The sequence below is a fragment of the Apium graveolens genome, chromosome 8, assembly GCF_009905375.1.
Source record: "Apium graveolens cultivar Ventura chromosome 8, ASM990537v1, whole genome shotgun sequence".
Lineage (NCBI taxonomy): Eukaryota > Viridiplantae > Streptophyta > Magnoliopsida > Apiales > Apiaceae > Apium > Apium graveolens.
In genome coordinates this window covers 191,676,975-191,692,721 of record NC_133654.1, presented here as the reverse complement: position 1 = coordinate 191,692,721, position 15,747 = coordinate 191,676,975, and the positions used below count along the sequence as shown (strand labels likewise).

At 33.8% G+C, this 15,747-nt stretch overlaps 1 protein-coding gene across 1 annotated transcript; it reads left to right on the top strand.

The window, feature by feature from the left end:
• Positions 1-2,526: 2,526 nt before the first annotated feature.
• On the top strand, positions 2,527-4,083 carry LOC141679142 (uncharacterized). The gene is made up of 3 exons (XM_074485644.1): positions 2,527-2,786; positions 3,615-3,698; positions 3,786-4,083. The coding sequence occupies exons 1-3, from the start codon at positions 2,679-2,681 to the stop codon at positions 3,927-3,929; spliced, it is 336 nt and encodes a 111-aa protein (XP_074341745.1). The 5' UTR covers positions 2,527-2,678; the 3' UTR covers positions 3,930-4,083.
• Positions 4,084-15,747: the final 11,664 nt, after the last annotated feature.

Genomic DNA, 15,747 nt, shown 5'->3' with positions numbered 1-15,747 from the left:
CAAGTATAATTTAAACTATACCAATGCAACAATATAACGTATAACTTGAATTCCTTTGTACAAACACTATGTATATATATACATATCTAACATAATGAGAAAGATAAAGAGAAATTCACCGGAATTAAATAGAAAGATGTTGATGGAGTTTGAGAGGAGTTATCGAGGGAGAGAGAAACGATTTTACCTCCATTTGGTAAGAATATTTGAGATAGTACTTTAAAATATATTTAAAAGACAGCAGTTTTATCCTAATTTGGTAATAACGCAGGGCCAACACGGACCAACATATCAGTCGGTACTGAACGGTCATCTTCGACCATTATATGTTACTCTGGTCATTGTAAGCGATCAGTATTATATTGTAAAATTTTAAAAATTGAACTGATGGGCTAAAAATAATATATGTATATACAGACAAAGTTATTCAAGGGTCAAAAATGATTTAACGATCATAATTTTCACATAAACTCTTCTCATTCCCGTAACTGCACAAAAATTCAGAGATCATAATTTTCATTATAATAAAATCGACAAATTTAGATGATATTGCTCGGTATAGTTGGTCGGAGTCAGGTGATGTGTAGCTAGTTAAATGGTCCGGTCAACAAGTATTGACTTTTAATTATACCGATTGATTTTGGTAAATTTAGTCAGTTTAGTTAGTCAGAGTTAGATGACCTAAAGTTAAGTTTAATGGTCAGTCAACAAGTTTTGACTTTGACGTTTGCCGACCGATTTTCGGTTGGTATAATTGGTCGGAATAAACTGACCTAGACAACACGTCAGCATGAAGTCAAATAATCTTGACTTTGGTCGGAACAATCGGTCGATAAAATATATATAACAACCGTGTTTGTGATGCAGTCGGAATGTATATGCATATTCCAACTGTTTCGTTTGTTGGATCATTGTTTGTTAATTTTTTTGGTCTGTCGGAATTGTGTGTGATAAAAAAAAACCTTGTTTTTTATAGTGTAATGGTCATTTTTTAAAGAACAAATAATAGTTTTTTCCTTCTAAAAAAAGTGACCCTTAGTTTGTTTTTGAAATATAAAAATAATGTTTGCCCGGTAATTTTAATATTTCTGCCACCAAAATTTAAAATGGGATAAATTTGAGTCACACCATTATAGTGTACTCTATTAATTATTACCGTTAGAATGTTATAAACACGACTGGATTTTTGGCTTTAAAAAACTAGAAATGAAGTCACTAATTTTCGAACTATACACGTATATGGTGGATCTAAGTTTTAAGATTCAAAATGACCTGGGTTTTCTATAGTATTAAAACAAATTGTAACTGAAAACACATTTACTATTAATTGTGCATGAAATTTATACGAAGCAACTCATCCCCGCAAGACCTATGTTATAATTTTAAGGCGATAACAGATGTCTCGTAGATTTTGAAATTAATCACAACAAAGTACAACAGTCGGCTCTTAGCTTGCGGGTCTAAAGCAGCCTAAGTTAGGGTTCGTTTGGAATTTTTTAAAAATGTAACTTAAAATTTAAAATTAAAAAATATTGTATAAATAATATGAATATCTTAACTTATAAATTATTTATATGTTTGGATAATTTGCTTATAAGTTATTGATGTGTTTGGTAATTATAACTTATAAGTTAAAAAAATCTAATTAAAATTTATAAATAGTATTAAAAAAATTCTACTCAAATTAGATTAAAAATCATATAATATTAAAATTAGTATGTGCATCGCACGAGTTTAAACTAGTCTATACTAATTGTATTTGGTTCAACCGTTATTTTCTAATTTTGATTATTAAAAATAAAAATAAATAATGTTATATACCAATTAAACTATTAGATATATTTTACTTATCCCTCTTAACTACGACCATAACGTATTCCTATAAATTATGAGCACCGCTTCTTCTTAATTATTTTATTATTTTATTATAAAGTTATAATTAGTTATATATTAATAAAATATATTAAAATTATTATATAATTGAATAAATAAAATTTTAAAAAAAAATGAACAAACACTCGTATTTTGCAATAAGATTTAAGTTACTATATTTAAGGACACGAAACGTTGTTATTAGCGCACAAAAAGAAATTGTACGAGAAAGTTAGCATTATCTACATCCTGATTTTGTTGATTTAAGAGGTAAAAACGGCTTTAGCTTATTTTGCCAAACAGCATGTAAGAACCAAAATGGGCATTTTGGTCAAATGGAATGAATAAATTTGACACCCAAACATGCACTTATTTTTTCATAGATGTCAGACTGTCCGTTCTCTAAAGTCTAGTATACCCTTGTTTTCTTTTAGGGAGAAGTAATGTCCTGATAAAAAATAAAATAAAAAAGTTTAAATGATAATGTTAACTTAAAATTAAAAACCTTTGCACTAATAATAAACAAGGAACTGTATGTCTTCAAACCAAATTGCACTAATAATAAGTTTTTCCCTTTTTAGCTAGTTAATTGCACTAATAATGGTAGTTACATTGATGCAAAAGGAGAACATATGGTTATGCTTTGAACAACTTTGACAACCACAAGACGGAGAAATTATCTCCTTGCAGCTCACCAAGACCTCGAATGTAGCAATATATTTGCATCTTCTTGTCTTTTAATTACCAAGAACCATATACTGTTCGTTTTGTTTCAGATTATCAGCAACAACAAAAATTTAACAAATATGGGAAGCTTAAAAGTAACCAGAACTATACATCTTTGGACATCTATTCTACGAAAGAGTACGTGTTGTCTCAGAAGCATAGCCACTGCTACAACACCTTTGCAAAAAGTAAGTCAAGTGTATAATTTTCTACCAATAATTTATACATATTCTTTACGTGCAAATGATCACCGCGAGAACCAATATTCTGTAGAATATTGTCATCCACGGCGGAACCATAATATCAAAACAACCAAGATTAAATATATTTTGATATTATGCGGGGTTTATTAAAACTTTCTACTAATTTTTAAATATAAATTGAGTTTTAAAAAATATTCTCTCTGTTTTTTTTATTTGTCGTTTTGATTTTTCTACACATTTCAATATATTTTGTCCGGCTAGTTAGAAATATCATTTTAAATTTTTTTCTTTTTGCAAATTAAAATATAAGTTGTCTACTTTTATTTTAAAAAAATAAAATTTTACAAACGATAATTTTAAATAGTCAGTCGAAACACATTGAAATGTGTGCAAAAATTAAAGTGATAAATAAAAAAACGGATTTTCCAAGTTACATAATAAGTACTAACTCTCATGAGTTTGGTGCATTTTGATTATTCCTTTAATCATAAATATTGATGAACCCCCTGCATTTACAACAACTCTACCAATAAAAATGCACCAAACTTTATCGTGTGATCAGAAAGACGGATAAAAAAAACGAGGAAGTAATTTTTTTCCAAAAAATCATGCTCCGCCAGGATTCCCCTTTAGGTTCCCCGCCTTTGTTTCCGCGGTGAATATAATATATCACTTTTAAGAATTATTGGAAGTCCGAAATATATTGATTCTCAGTTGAACATAAAGCAGTACATAAAATGATTTTATGTACACATCGGATGACCCCCTTATTTATTGATTACGAAACTAAATTGGGTAAAATAATGAATGAAGGAAAGAAGCAAAGATGAAGACATCCAGAAGACTTGTAAAGAGTGGCGAAGAGCTGCCAAGGTGGTCAAAGGAAGTGCAGAAACGGTGAGTCGCCGATAAAGTTTTAAATTCAAATTCCAGAGTTGTATGAAAAATAGATGAATTAAGCAAATATTTTATGTATGAAAACAGGTAACAACGGTGACAAAACATGTTGATGAGAAAGCAACACAAGCTACGGAGGCAGTTTTGAATGCGAAAGAGGCAATTGTTAAAACTGCAAAAGAAATTGGCGAGTCGTCCGACAAAATTAAGGACAAATTTACTGGCAAGTAACAGATTAGTACCATATTTACAAACATTGTTAATCTCAATCTGTGTATATTTTGTAACTGATTGCTGACAAACATACTGAAGATTTTCTTTTATGAATACTATGGTGGTGTTTGGTGCCCCACATATTATATTAATATAATATTTATTTCTTGCATTGTTGATCAGCCACCGACCATCATCACACTGAAATAATAAAAAACATAATTTTTGAATTAAATAAAGTATTAATAAAAATATATTAAAATATTATATTTGTGTATTTTTTCGTTGTGTGCGCGTGTTTTAACTGAAAAAAAAATAACATACATAACGTATTTAAATTTTGTTTTTTTAAGTAAAACATTATTATATTAAAATATTGATTTCTCAAATTATTTTTTTAACTTATAAGTTATGATTTACTTAACACATAACCAACTTAACAGGAAAATTATTCAAATATCTAAATAACTTTTAAGTAATAATTTACTTTTCACTTTCACTTACATGACACTTTTCAATTTTAAGTTATAACTTATTTGTGTTAAGGAATCTCAAATAAGCCATATATTTTGTTTGCTTTTTCGTATTTGTAAGTTATAAAATATTGGTCGTATGCAGTATTTTTAGTAATATAAGGGATTCCTCTATTTATTGTCACCCATATTATATTATCTAGGTTTCCTAAAATTACGCGCTAACTTGAAATTCATATACATCATCAACTTTAAGAGTGAATTTTGAAAATTCGAAAACGCATTATTCGTTTTTGGACAAAAATATTTTTGTGATTAAAAAGTATCTGTTAGTTTTTCTGAATGGTTTAATTTAACTAAAAAGCTCCGCAGCATGCCAAATCTTATGATCAAGATAATTTCTCGTGTATCATATAATTTACTAGAAAAATTAAAAAAACATTTCAATTTTTTCATAGACAGTGTATCCGGTTTCTAGTCGCCCTGTTTGTGTGTCTGATCATTATTATCAAGACAGCATATCCTTGTTTTTTTTGGCTTCGAGCGCAAACTTCGTGCAGTTAATATTCCCTCTGTTCGTTTGATTTAGAACGGCTCAAAAAGAAAAGTGCAAATGAAGGAGTATATCCTCAGTTTTTGGTTATTTTTAGTCGCTTGTATTATTCACTAACAATCAACTTGGGTTAATTTGTAGAGGGGGTTGAATACAAATCAAAATTTTCAAGTTAATTTGTGTATGAGAAAGAAAATATGAACACAGATTTTTTATAATTTCAATTGGGTTATTTTTCGACTTGCCACCTTAAGTTTATTTTTCAAGAAATAATATGTTACAATTACAAGTATAATCTCACAGCTGCGGTTTTCAGTGTTTCACTCAGAAGAGGATATCTCTCTAAAGCTCTGTGAAAATGAAAAACTTATTTCTTTAGTGAAACACTGTTAGAAATTTAGGATTTTAGAGCTTAATTTAATTATGTTCTTGATGTTAATCCTAAAATCTAATGATTTGAAATTGTTCAATGATATTTGAACTTAAATTTTCATGTATGGTTTTAAGAATTTTCTTAATGAAATCCATATGAAATTAGAGTTGAAAGTAGCTTGGAAAAGCTTGAAAAAAAAATTTGAGAATGTTTGTCCCACATTGAAATAAATAAAGGGGGTTGTGTGCTTTATATGGTATTACCCACATGAGTAGTATACAATTACTAAGGTGTGTGATGGTCCATTGTGTTGTTATGTGCTTCACGCGCACACACGCGCCGCCGCCCCGCTACGCCACGCACCGCACCGCACCGGACCGGACCGGGTCGAAGGGCGATTTGGGCGAATGTCTCGGCGTCTCGCGTACGCGAGGTGACCTGGGCGAGGATTTTATTTATTTGAGAATTAATTTTAATTCGAATTTATTTATCAGTGATTGGATTATTATAAATTGTTACTGAACTGGACAAATAATATAATCTGATCTGTAACTGATGAATAAAATCAGAACTTAAGTTCTAATATCAGAACTTAACTTAAGTTCTGATATCAGATCAGAAATTAACTTAAGTTCTGATAATAATGTGGGTATTAATGGGTGTTAATGTGAAAAGCTGTTACAAGTAATTTAAATTCAAAATCTGATCAGTTTTGATTTTTTATTAATGAAGCAGTTTAATTCAGACATTAAGTGTGTGGACAGTTTCATTTTTTCCTCTCCTATAAATAGAGGTTAAAGTGAATGTATTATACACACAACATTCTCTTCTCTTCTCTTCAACCTCTCTGTATTTCTCTCCCAAAAGTCCTGAAGTGCTGATATTTTCCGGCGACTGAGGTGCTGGTCGAAGTAGAGGTTTTGTTGTTGTTGTTAACATAAACTCTGAGCTGTTTTATCCTGGTGGAGATATTGCGCGCATCCCAAACGCAGCAGGTAGGGGGCAATATTCTCTTCAAGAGCAGCCAGGCCTTCGAGCAAGACCTGGTGACTCAGCTGTGATCGAATTTTCTTGGTATTTTGTATCTGTGCTCCATTATTTTCAGACACGTTTGAAAGCTATGTTTTCGGTTACATCTTCGGTTTTCTCTTCTTTATTTCAGTTACTGATTTTGTTTACATGCATGCTTTGTTTTGTTGACTGTGGTCTTGGCCTAAACTTGCTAAATTCTTTATACACTTGCCTCTATGTTGCTATATTTGTTAGTGAGATTTACAACATTCTTGAAGAGAATATTAGTTATATAGAATTTAGCATAATGGTTAACGAAAGTGAGGTTATCGTTGGTGGTGGTAGCAGTTCGGGTGCAACTGCTGGGGCCATTGATTGGACCACCTATAGTTTCCCACAAGCTGTTGAACTAACCGGTTTACCGGAGAAATTCAACGGTGGCATTGGCTTTTCTCGCTGGCAGAAAAGGATGAAGTTGTGGCTGACTATAAAGGGTCTGTGGCCGGTTGTGGAATATGAGAAACCAGTAGTGGATCAAGAGAAGGCTGACATAGTTAAGGCTTTTGCGAAGTGGGCTGAGAAGGATGGAGTGGCTAGGGCGGCCATTCTGGCGGCACTAACAAACACTTTGTTTGATGTCTATTCTTCTGATGCCTACTCTGCAAAACTCTTATGGGAGAAGCTGGACCAGACACATAATACTGACTCACAAGGTCTAGAAAAGTATTCTGTGGCAAGGTTCCTCGAGTTCAAGCTGGTGGACAATAAGTCCATGACTGAGCAGGTGCATGAGTTCGAGATGATAGTGCATGCTTTGAAGGAGTCTGGAATGAATCTCCCGGAGAAGTTCAAGGTGATGAGTGTGATTGAAAAACTCCCGAAGTCTTGGGAAGAGTTCTCTCTCTCCCTGAAAAGACAGAAATGAGAGATCACCTGGACCAACCTTATGCTGGACATCTCGGTGCAAGAACAACACAAGTCCAAACAGGGACATGTGATGCCAACTGAACACGGTACCTCGAAGGTAAACATAGCAACTGTAGGACAGAAGAGGAAGGCTTTTGCTAAGAAAGCTAATAGTAATAAACCTAAGAGTGACAAGGACAAAGCCAAGAAACCCAAGGCAAACAAACCATGCTGGTCTTGTGGGCAGGTTGGGCACTGGAGTAAGGACTGCCCTACGAAGAAAGCAAAGAAAACCGAGGTAGCGCAAGCGAATGTTGTGCTTGGAACCGCAAGTGGGCCTGTAGTGAACATGGTTGTTGGTGAGGCTACGGCTTCTGAAACCGACGTTGACCGGTATGTATCCTACAAACCTGTAATATTTTCTACCTATCTGTCAAATGAATGGTTGATAGATACTGGAGCTAATGTACATATTTGTGCTGATATTAGTTTATTTGTATCTTATCAACAGAGTCATATCCTGACTGTGAAGATGGGGATGTCTAGTGTTGCTCAAGTACATGGAGTTGGAAACGTGGATCTGAAGTTCCCTTCAGGACGTATTCTATCTCTGACGAGAGTGCATCATGTTCCCAACATGCGTAGAAATATAATAAGTGGAAGCTGTTTAGTTTCTAGTGGTTTTGAAATTTCGTTCAAGTGTAATAAAGTAGTTCTTATTCACACTGGTACATTCTTTGGCAAGGGTTACTTGTCAAATTGTTTATTTGTTATTAATGCGGATCCCGTTTTGGGAAATTTGAATAATAATGGTATTCCTACTGTTAACTGTATTGAATCCTCAAATATATGGCATGCTAGACTAGGTCATTTAAACTTTGGTGCTCTTAAGAACATGATGAACTTAGAGTTGATTCCAAAATATACCATAGAAAAGAATTCTAAATGTCAAGTATGTGTGTCTGCTAAACAAATAAGGAAACCTTTTCATAACGTTTTTAGGGATTCAGACTTGTTAGATTTAGTACACACTGATATTTGTGAATTTGGTGGTGTGTTGACCAAGGACCAGTTTAGATACTTCATTACTTTTATAGATGATAGTAGTAGATACTGTTATGTTTATTTACTTAGACATAAGGATGAAACACTTAGTAAATTCATTATATATAAAACTGAAGTAGAAAAACAAACTAGTAAGTTACTTAAAAGGTTGAGATCTGATAGAGGTGGTGAGTATACGAGTAATGCTTTTAATGAATTTTGTGCAAACAATGGTATAGTTCATGAAGTTACTCCACCATACACACCTGAGTCTAATGGGGTTGCAGAGCGAAAGAACAGAACAATTAAAGACATGATTAATAGTATGCTTATTAACTCTGGGTTGCCTAAATACATGTGGGGGGAGGCTCTAAATACGGCTTGCCATATTTTGAATAGAGTCCCTCTGAAACACATGGATAAAACACCCTTGGAGTTATGGAAAGGCAGGATGACTAGTCTTAAGTATCTTCGTGTGTGGGGGTGCCTTGCTAAGGTGCTTGTTCCTGAACACAAGAGAAAGAAACTAGGTCCAAAGACTGTTGACTGTATCTTTCTGGGCTATCTTGAAACCACTACAGCTATGAGATTTTTAGTGTTAAAATCTGGCATAGATGGTATAGTGGCAAACACGATAGTTGAATTTCGAGATGCGACATTCTTTGAGGATGTCTACCCTATGAAGACTGGAATACCTGAAACGACTTCTGAGGAAGATCCTACTCACACATCAAGTTCTATTCCTGATCATGTGGAAAAGATGACAAATATGGGGGCGGAACCTAGTAGTAGCTCTAGTACTAAGGAACTAGAGGAACCAAGGAGAAGTAAGCGTGCAAAGGTAGTCAAGGATTTTGGAGGTGATTTCATCACTTATAATATCGAGGACGAACCTTTAACTTTCCGGCAAGCTATGGATTCTTCTGAGTCAAGGCACTGGAAGGGCGCTATCAAGAGTGAAATTGACTCTATTGTTTCTAATGGAACATGGGAGTTGGTTGATCTCCCTCCTGGGTGTTCTACTATTGGGTGCAAATGGGTCTTTAAAAGGAAGTTGAACCCTGACGGCTCAATAGATAAGTACAAAGCTAGACTGGTAGCTAAGGGTTTTAAGCAAAAGGAAGGAATTGATTATTTTGATACATACTCTCCGGTTGCAAGAATGGTAACAATCCGAATGCTTATAGCATTGGCTTCAGTCCATGGTCTTATCATCCATCAGATGGATGTAAAGACAGCTTTTCTTCATGGTGAACTTGAAGAAGAGATTTATATGGATCAGCCTGATGGATTTGTTGCATCAGGCAATGAAAGGAAAGTATGTAAGTTGATCAAGTCCATCTATGGCTTGAAACAAGCTCCCAGAGATTGGCATAAAAAGTTTGATGAAACTATATTGCCTTTCAGTTATAAGATTAATGAAAGTGATAAGTGTGTCTACACTAAAGTTAAAGGTAATGAGTGTGTTATTTTGTGCCTATATGTGGATGACATTTTACTGTTTGGAACCAATATTGAGATTATTAACGAGACTAAAGAATTCTTGAAAAGGCATTTTGAAATGAAGGATATGGGTGAGGCAAGTGTGATTCTTGGAATCAAACTGATTCAGTCCACTGAAGGAATAACCTTGACTCAATCTCATTATATAGAGAAATCTATACTTGAGAAATATGGTTATTCACAGTGTAGAATCGCTAGTACACCTTATGATTCGAAAGTTGCCCTTGTCAAGAATACTTCAGGAGTGCCTGTGTCTCAGTTAAGGTATTCTCAGATTATTGGGAGCTTGCAGTATCTTGCTAACTGTACTAGACCAGATATTTCATATTTTGTGTCTAAATTGGCTAGATATACAAACTGTCCAAACAGAACTCATTGGGATGCTCTTGATAGAGTACTTAGATATCTAAAAGGCACAATGTACCTTAGTTTACGCTACAGGAGATTTCCTGGTGTGCTTGAAGGGTACAGTGATGCAAGTTGGATAGCTAAGAAGTCTGGTTCCAATGGAGTGACTGGATACGTGTTCACCTTGGCTGGTGGAGCAATATCCTGGAAGTCAAGCAGACAGACTATTGTTACTCGGTCTACTTTTGAGGCTGAGTTGTGTGCACTTGATGCCACAGGGACGGAGGCTGAATGGTTACACGGACTTATGTCTGCAATACCTATAGTAAGCAGACCGCTTCCTGCTATTGCTATTCACTGTGATAGTCGAACAACTATCGACAAGATTAGCAGTAAAAAGCATAATGCTAAAACTAAGAGACACATCCAAGTTAGACTCAAGTCTATAAGGGGTTTAGTGACTGATAGGATCATAGCTATAGAGTTCATAGGAACTCAGAATAATATAGCTGATCCTCTTACTAAAGGACTGGAACCTGCAGTGGTCCTTAAGTCAAGGTTGGGGATGGGACTGTCAACCCATCATAATTCATCAACAGTGGGAACCCAATACACATGAGAGGAGATCCCTCGAAGTGTATTCAATGGGTAATAACAAGCTGTAAGGATGAATTGGAAGTACCTTTGCTACATAGTTGATACTATAGTATCTGAGTCTATCCCCTGTAAACCTAGAAGGTACTGACACTGCCAGAAAAGCAAGAGTGTTAAAACTCTGAATGGGATCAAGTCATTTGACGAGATAGAGGCAGTATATCTCTGGAGATGCCCAGCTAAGCGAATGTAATTGTGTGGTCGCAATTAGAGGATAGGGTTAATCCTTGAAGCATTCGACGAACAGGATCGAGACATGACCATTAATGTCTCAAAGCCGTAGATTGGCACCATAACCTTTGACTTGTCGTCGTCTATGGAATATGGTTATACTAAACAGATTAAGATTCAAGGTGAAACATTCCATCTGAGTCTGATAGCCATTAAAGTAGAGGAATTAGGAGGGTTCAAACCCGGAAGGGTACCGACTCTGATAAAAACAAGTCATGATGGGAAATTGATCGCATTTCTGTATGGATTTGTGGGGGATTGTTAGAAATTTAGGATTTTAGAGCTTAATTTAATTATGTTCTTGATGTTAATCCTAAAATCTAATGATTGGAAATTGTTCAATGATATTTGAACTTAAATTTTCATCATGTATGGTTTTAAGAATTTTCTTAATGAAATCCATATGAAATGAGAGTTGAAAGTAGCTTGGAAAAGCTTGAAAAAAAATTTTGAGAATGCTTGTCCCACATTTAAATAAATAAAGGGGGTTGTGTGCTTTATATGGTATTACCCACATGAGTAGTATACAACTACTAAGGTGTGTGATGGTCCACTGTGTTGTTATGTGCTTCACGCGCACACACGCGCCGCCGCCCCACCACGCCACGCACCGCACCGCACTGGACCGGACCGGACCGGGTCGAAGGGCGATTTGGGCAAATGTCTCGGCGTCTCGCGTACGCGAGGTGACCTGGGCGAGGATTTTATTTATTTGAGAATTAATTTTAATTCGAATTTATTTATCAGTGATTGGATTATTATAAATTGTTACTGAACTGGACAAATAATATAATCTGATCTGTAACTGATCAATAAAATCATAACTTAAGTTCTGATATCAGAACTTAACTTAAGTTCTGATATCAGATCAGAAATTAACTTAAGTTCTGATAATAATGTGGGTATTAATGGGTGTTAATGTGAAAAGCTGTTACAAGTAATTTAAATTCAAAATCTGATCAGTTTTGATTTTTTTATTAATGAAGCAGTTTAATTCAGACATTAAGTGTGTGGACAGTTTCATTTTTTCCTCTCCTATAAATAGAGGTTAAAGTGAATGTATTATACACACAACATTCTCTTCTCTTCTCTTCAACCTCTCTGCATTTCTCTCCCAAAAGTCCTGAAGTGCTGATATTTTCCGGCGACTGAGGTGCTGGTCGAAGTAGAGGTTTTGTTGCTGTTGTTAACATAAACTCTGAGCTGTTTTATCCTGGTGGAGATATTGCGCGCATCCCAAACGCAGCAGGTAGGGGGCAATATTCTCTTCAAGAGCAGCCAGGCCTTCGAGCAAGACCTGGTGACTCAGCTGTGATCGAATTTTCTTGGTATTTTGTATCTGTGCTCCATTATTTTCAGACACGTTTGAAAGCTATAATTTCGGGTACATCTTCGGTTTTCTCTTCTTTATTTCAGTTACTGATTTTGTTTACATGCATGCTTTATTTTGTTGATTGTGGTCTTGGCCTAAACTTGCTAAATTCTTTATACACTTGCCTCTATGTTGCTATATTTGTTAGTGAGATTTACAACAAACACTGCTACTACTTAGTTTATATATCACCTACTTACAAACCTTGCTACACAAAACATATTGCAGTCTTCGACGTCCAACAAGGTTGCTTATTCATCTTTTTCCCGTGATACTTGATAAATGAGGATAGATTTTATCTTGATATACAGCCTTACATATCTCTCCAATTTGCCATGCATGGAAATGGAATGCTTCTTCTTTTTCAGAGTCCAAGATCACATGCAAGTTTATCTTGGCTACTCATCTTCTTTTATTGAGATTCTCATCAGCCCATGTGTTATGACAACCCTAGATTTTGATCATTGTCATGTCACTATCAGTAGCTATAGATATTCATAGTTGTTGATATCCATACGACCAAGAACTTCATAGCCATTGAAGGTCTTTTGTTAAAACCTTCCTTATCAACTGATAGTCACTTGCATAGTAGTTGATGGACTGATGTAGATAGCCGTTGTTGCTCCGTCTTCACTAGCAGTTGATGACTCACTTCACTTGATCTGAATTACATGGCACTAAATATTTACACTTAAACATCCTATTCTAGATTATCCATTGAGTTAACATGACTTCTGAATAAATATTTTTATTGCTATCTATTTATTATCTTTCTCACAGAAGATGTTATGATGACCACATCATTTGATGTACTACTTCTCCAATGGTTATCCCTTAGGACGAATACCAATTGAAGATTATATTTGTCTTAACATAATTATGCAAATGTGATTTTGTTTATTATCAGGATTTAGACTTGATCCTAACAATCTCCCCCAATTTATGACTGATTGAATAACAACCATAAATTACACCTTTGATGATAACAAAACATATCCTAATAAATTAATCATTACGCATGCATAATTGTGGTATGTTAAGCTACCTATAACTGAAATGTACAAAGAAATAATTTGAGAAAAAGATGTTACTCTGAAAGTAATTCCTTTGGTCTGAGCATATGAGGAAATAGATTCTTTCAGATTTTTTTACAGTTTGAAATTCCAATGTGTCCCTTTAAGAAAGGTCCCTTCATCCTTCACCTAGAAAGTATAGCCTCTTCAAGAGAATTGTTAGATTTTCATTAATTCTCTGAAGTGTATGGCTTTTGACATTGAAAGTGAAACGTCCCGCTATTGTGAAGTCTTAGCATGTCTTTATGTCAAGGATGAATGTCCTGCTTTCAAGAATTAACGTTTGAAGTTACAAGTTGTTGACTCATGTTTTTTGTTCAACTTCTGGCTTTTCAGACAGTCTTGAGGTGAGTGCAACTTTTTAACTTCATGGACCTTGTTTAGATGAAATTTGTTTAGAAGAATGCTTATCTATGTTGGTTGAACATATGGTTAAGTCATTTTCCTCAATCTTCTTCTCTAAATTTGAAGATTTAAATTTTAAAGACTAATTTGTCTGGAACTTTCTTATTGTTGATGGCCTTCAAGTCCCTTTGTGAAAAATTCTTTTCTTAGGATTGACAGACTCTTCATTTGGAAAAAAATAGATCCTCATCAGAATTAGTAGTTGATGTGAAGAGGAAGTACTAAACTAATTATCTTCCTTGCAACTTTACTTGATCTCTTTCACTTGGACTTGTTGACTTCTTATCAGCTTATAATTACCATACTGACTCTATGTCCAGCTTTAAATAGACACTGAATCATTGATAATTCAATGTGTTTACAAATCTTCAGCCTACGCCAGTTCATAGCCTTCAAGTGATGGAAAGATTTTCTCTTGAGCCATTACTCCCCTTTGTCGATGCACTATTATCCTTCTTGTGGATTCTTGATGTCTCTTTCTCTTTCTTAGATGAAAAGATTTTCAGAAAAGATTTACATATCATTATTTGAAAAATTATACAAATATATAATGTAAAATTATATAAGACAACATTTTAGAAATAATATCAACTCAATTAATAACAATAAATAATATATTTTAAATTTCAATTATTTTTTTATTACCTTTTATAATTAATTTGTATTTAAGTTATTTCTTTTAAAAGAATATATCAAGCAAAATTTTTATATTCACTAGAAATTGAACATTTATTCATCATAAAAGTATGATAATTTACCCCTACGACTTTATCATAATCAATCTCGGAAATTTAATATATAGTGGAAATAATTAATTATCCAATAATCACGATAATAACTAAAATAAATCGTAAATATAAGTTTTATTTAATATAGTTGAATATTTTGATATTAATATTTACGAAAATTTTACTTTATTCAAATCAACTAAAGTCTGACCGGGATTTGTTTACTTATCAATCACATTCTCATATTCAAACTCGAATTCTAGGCTCCCGGACTTTTTTAGCACACTTGAATGGAGATTTCATTTTTTGGCATAGACGTTCAAAAAATTTCAAAAGTGGCACAGAACGCCACTTCCTCCGGGTTTCAACCCCCGAGGCCCAGAAGAAGTGGCGTTCTGGGGTAAATCATTTTTTTTTGTTTTTTTTCCTCCCGGATTGAATTGCACTTGTTGAATTGTTTGTAAATGTTTGTAAGAGGAAAATATTTAATGGAGACCTATTTTTGAGTCTTCATATTAAATTGGAAAAATATTATTTTGGTATAATTTTTTTTTTGTTGGATAGTCATGCAAGCCTGTTTGTAGTACGTAATTTTTGTTTTTTAAAAAGAAGTGTATGTATGACTTTTTGTGCCCTCAAAAAGGGTACCTTGGTAGTCGGCAACGAAAATATTCAATGAAGACCTATTTTTGGACCTTAATATAAAATTATTAAAAAATTGTTTTGGTATTTTTTTTCTTGGATAGTCATGCAAGCCAGCCTATTTTTGGTACGTATTTTTTGTTCTTAAAAAAATATAGTTTATATATGAATTTTTTGGGTTTGAAAAGGGTGCCAAGGTACTCGAGTGTGCAATTGTTACGTGCGGGCATCAAATCCCAAAATTAATTCGTAGAAAATTATTTTGGTTTAAATTTTTTTATGTTGACAAGTGATGTAAACCTATTTGTAGTGCGTAAATTGTACTTTAATTTTAAATTTTGTTTTGTAATGTTTTAGTTTCATGGAATAGTGTATCATTGGGGAATATTTGTTGTTAACGAGTCCTTATATTTGATATGAACTAATTTGCTGATAATGAATACTTGACTTGAAACACAAATTCGATTACATAACATCAGTTACAAAATAAAACACAGTTGAAAAACTGTGTGTAGTTCGA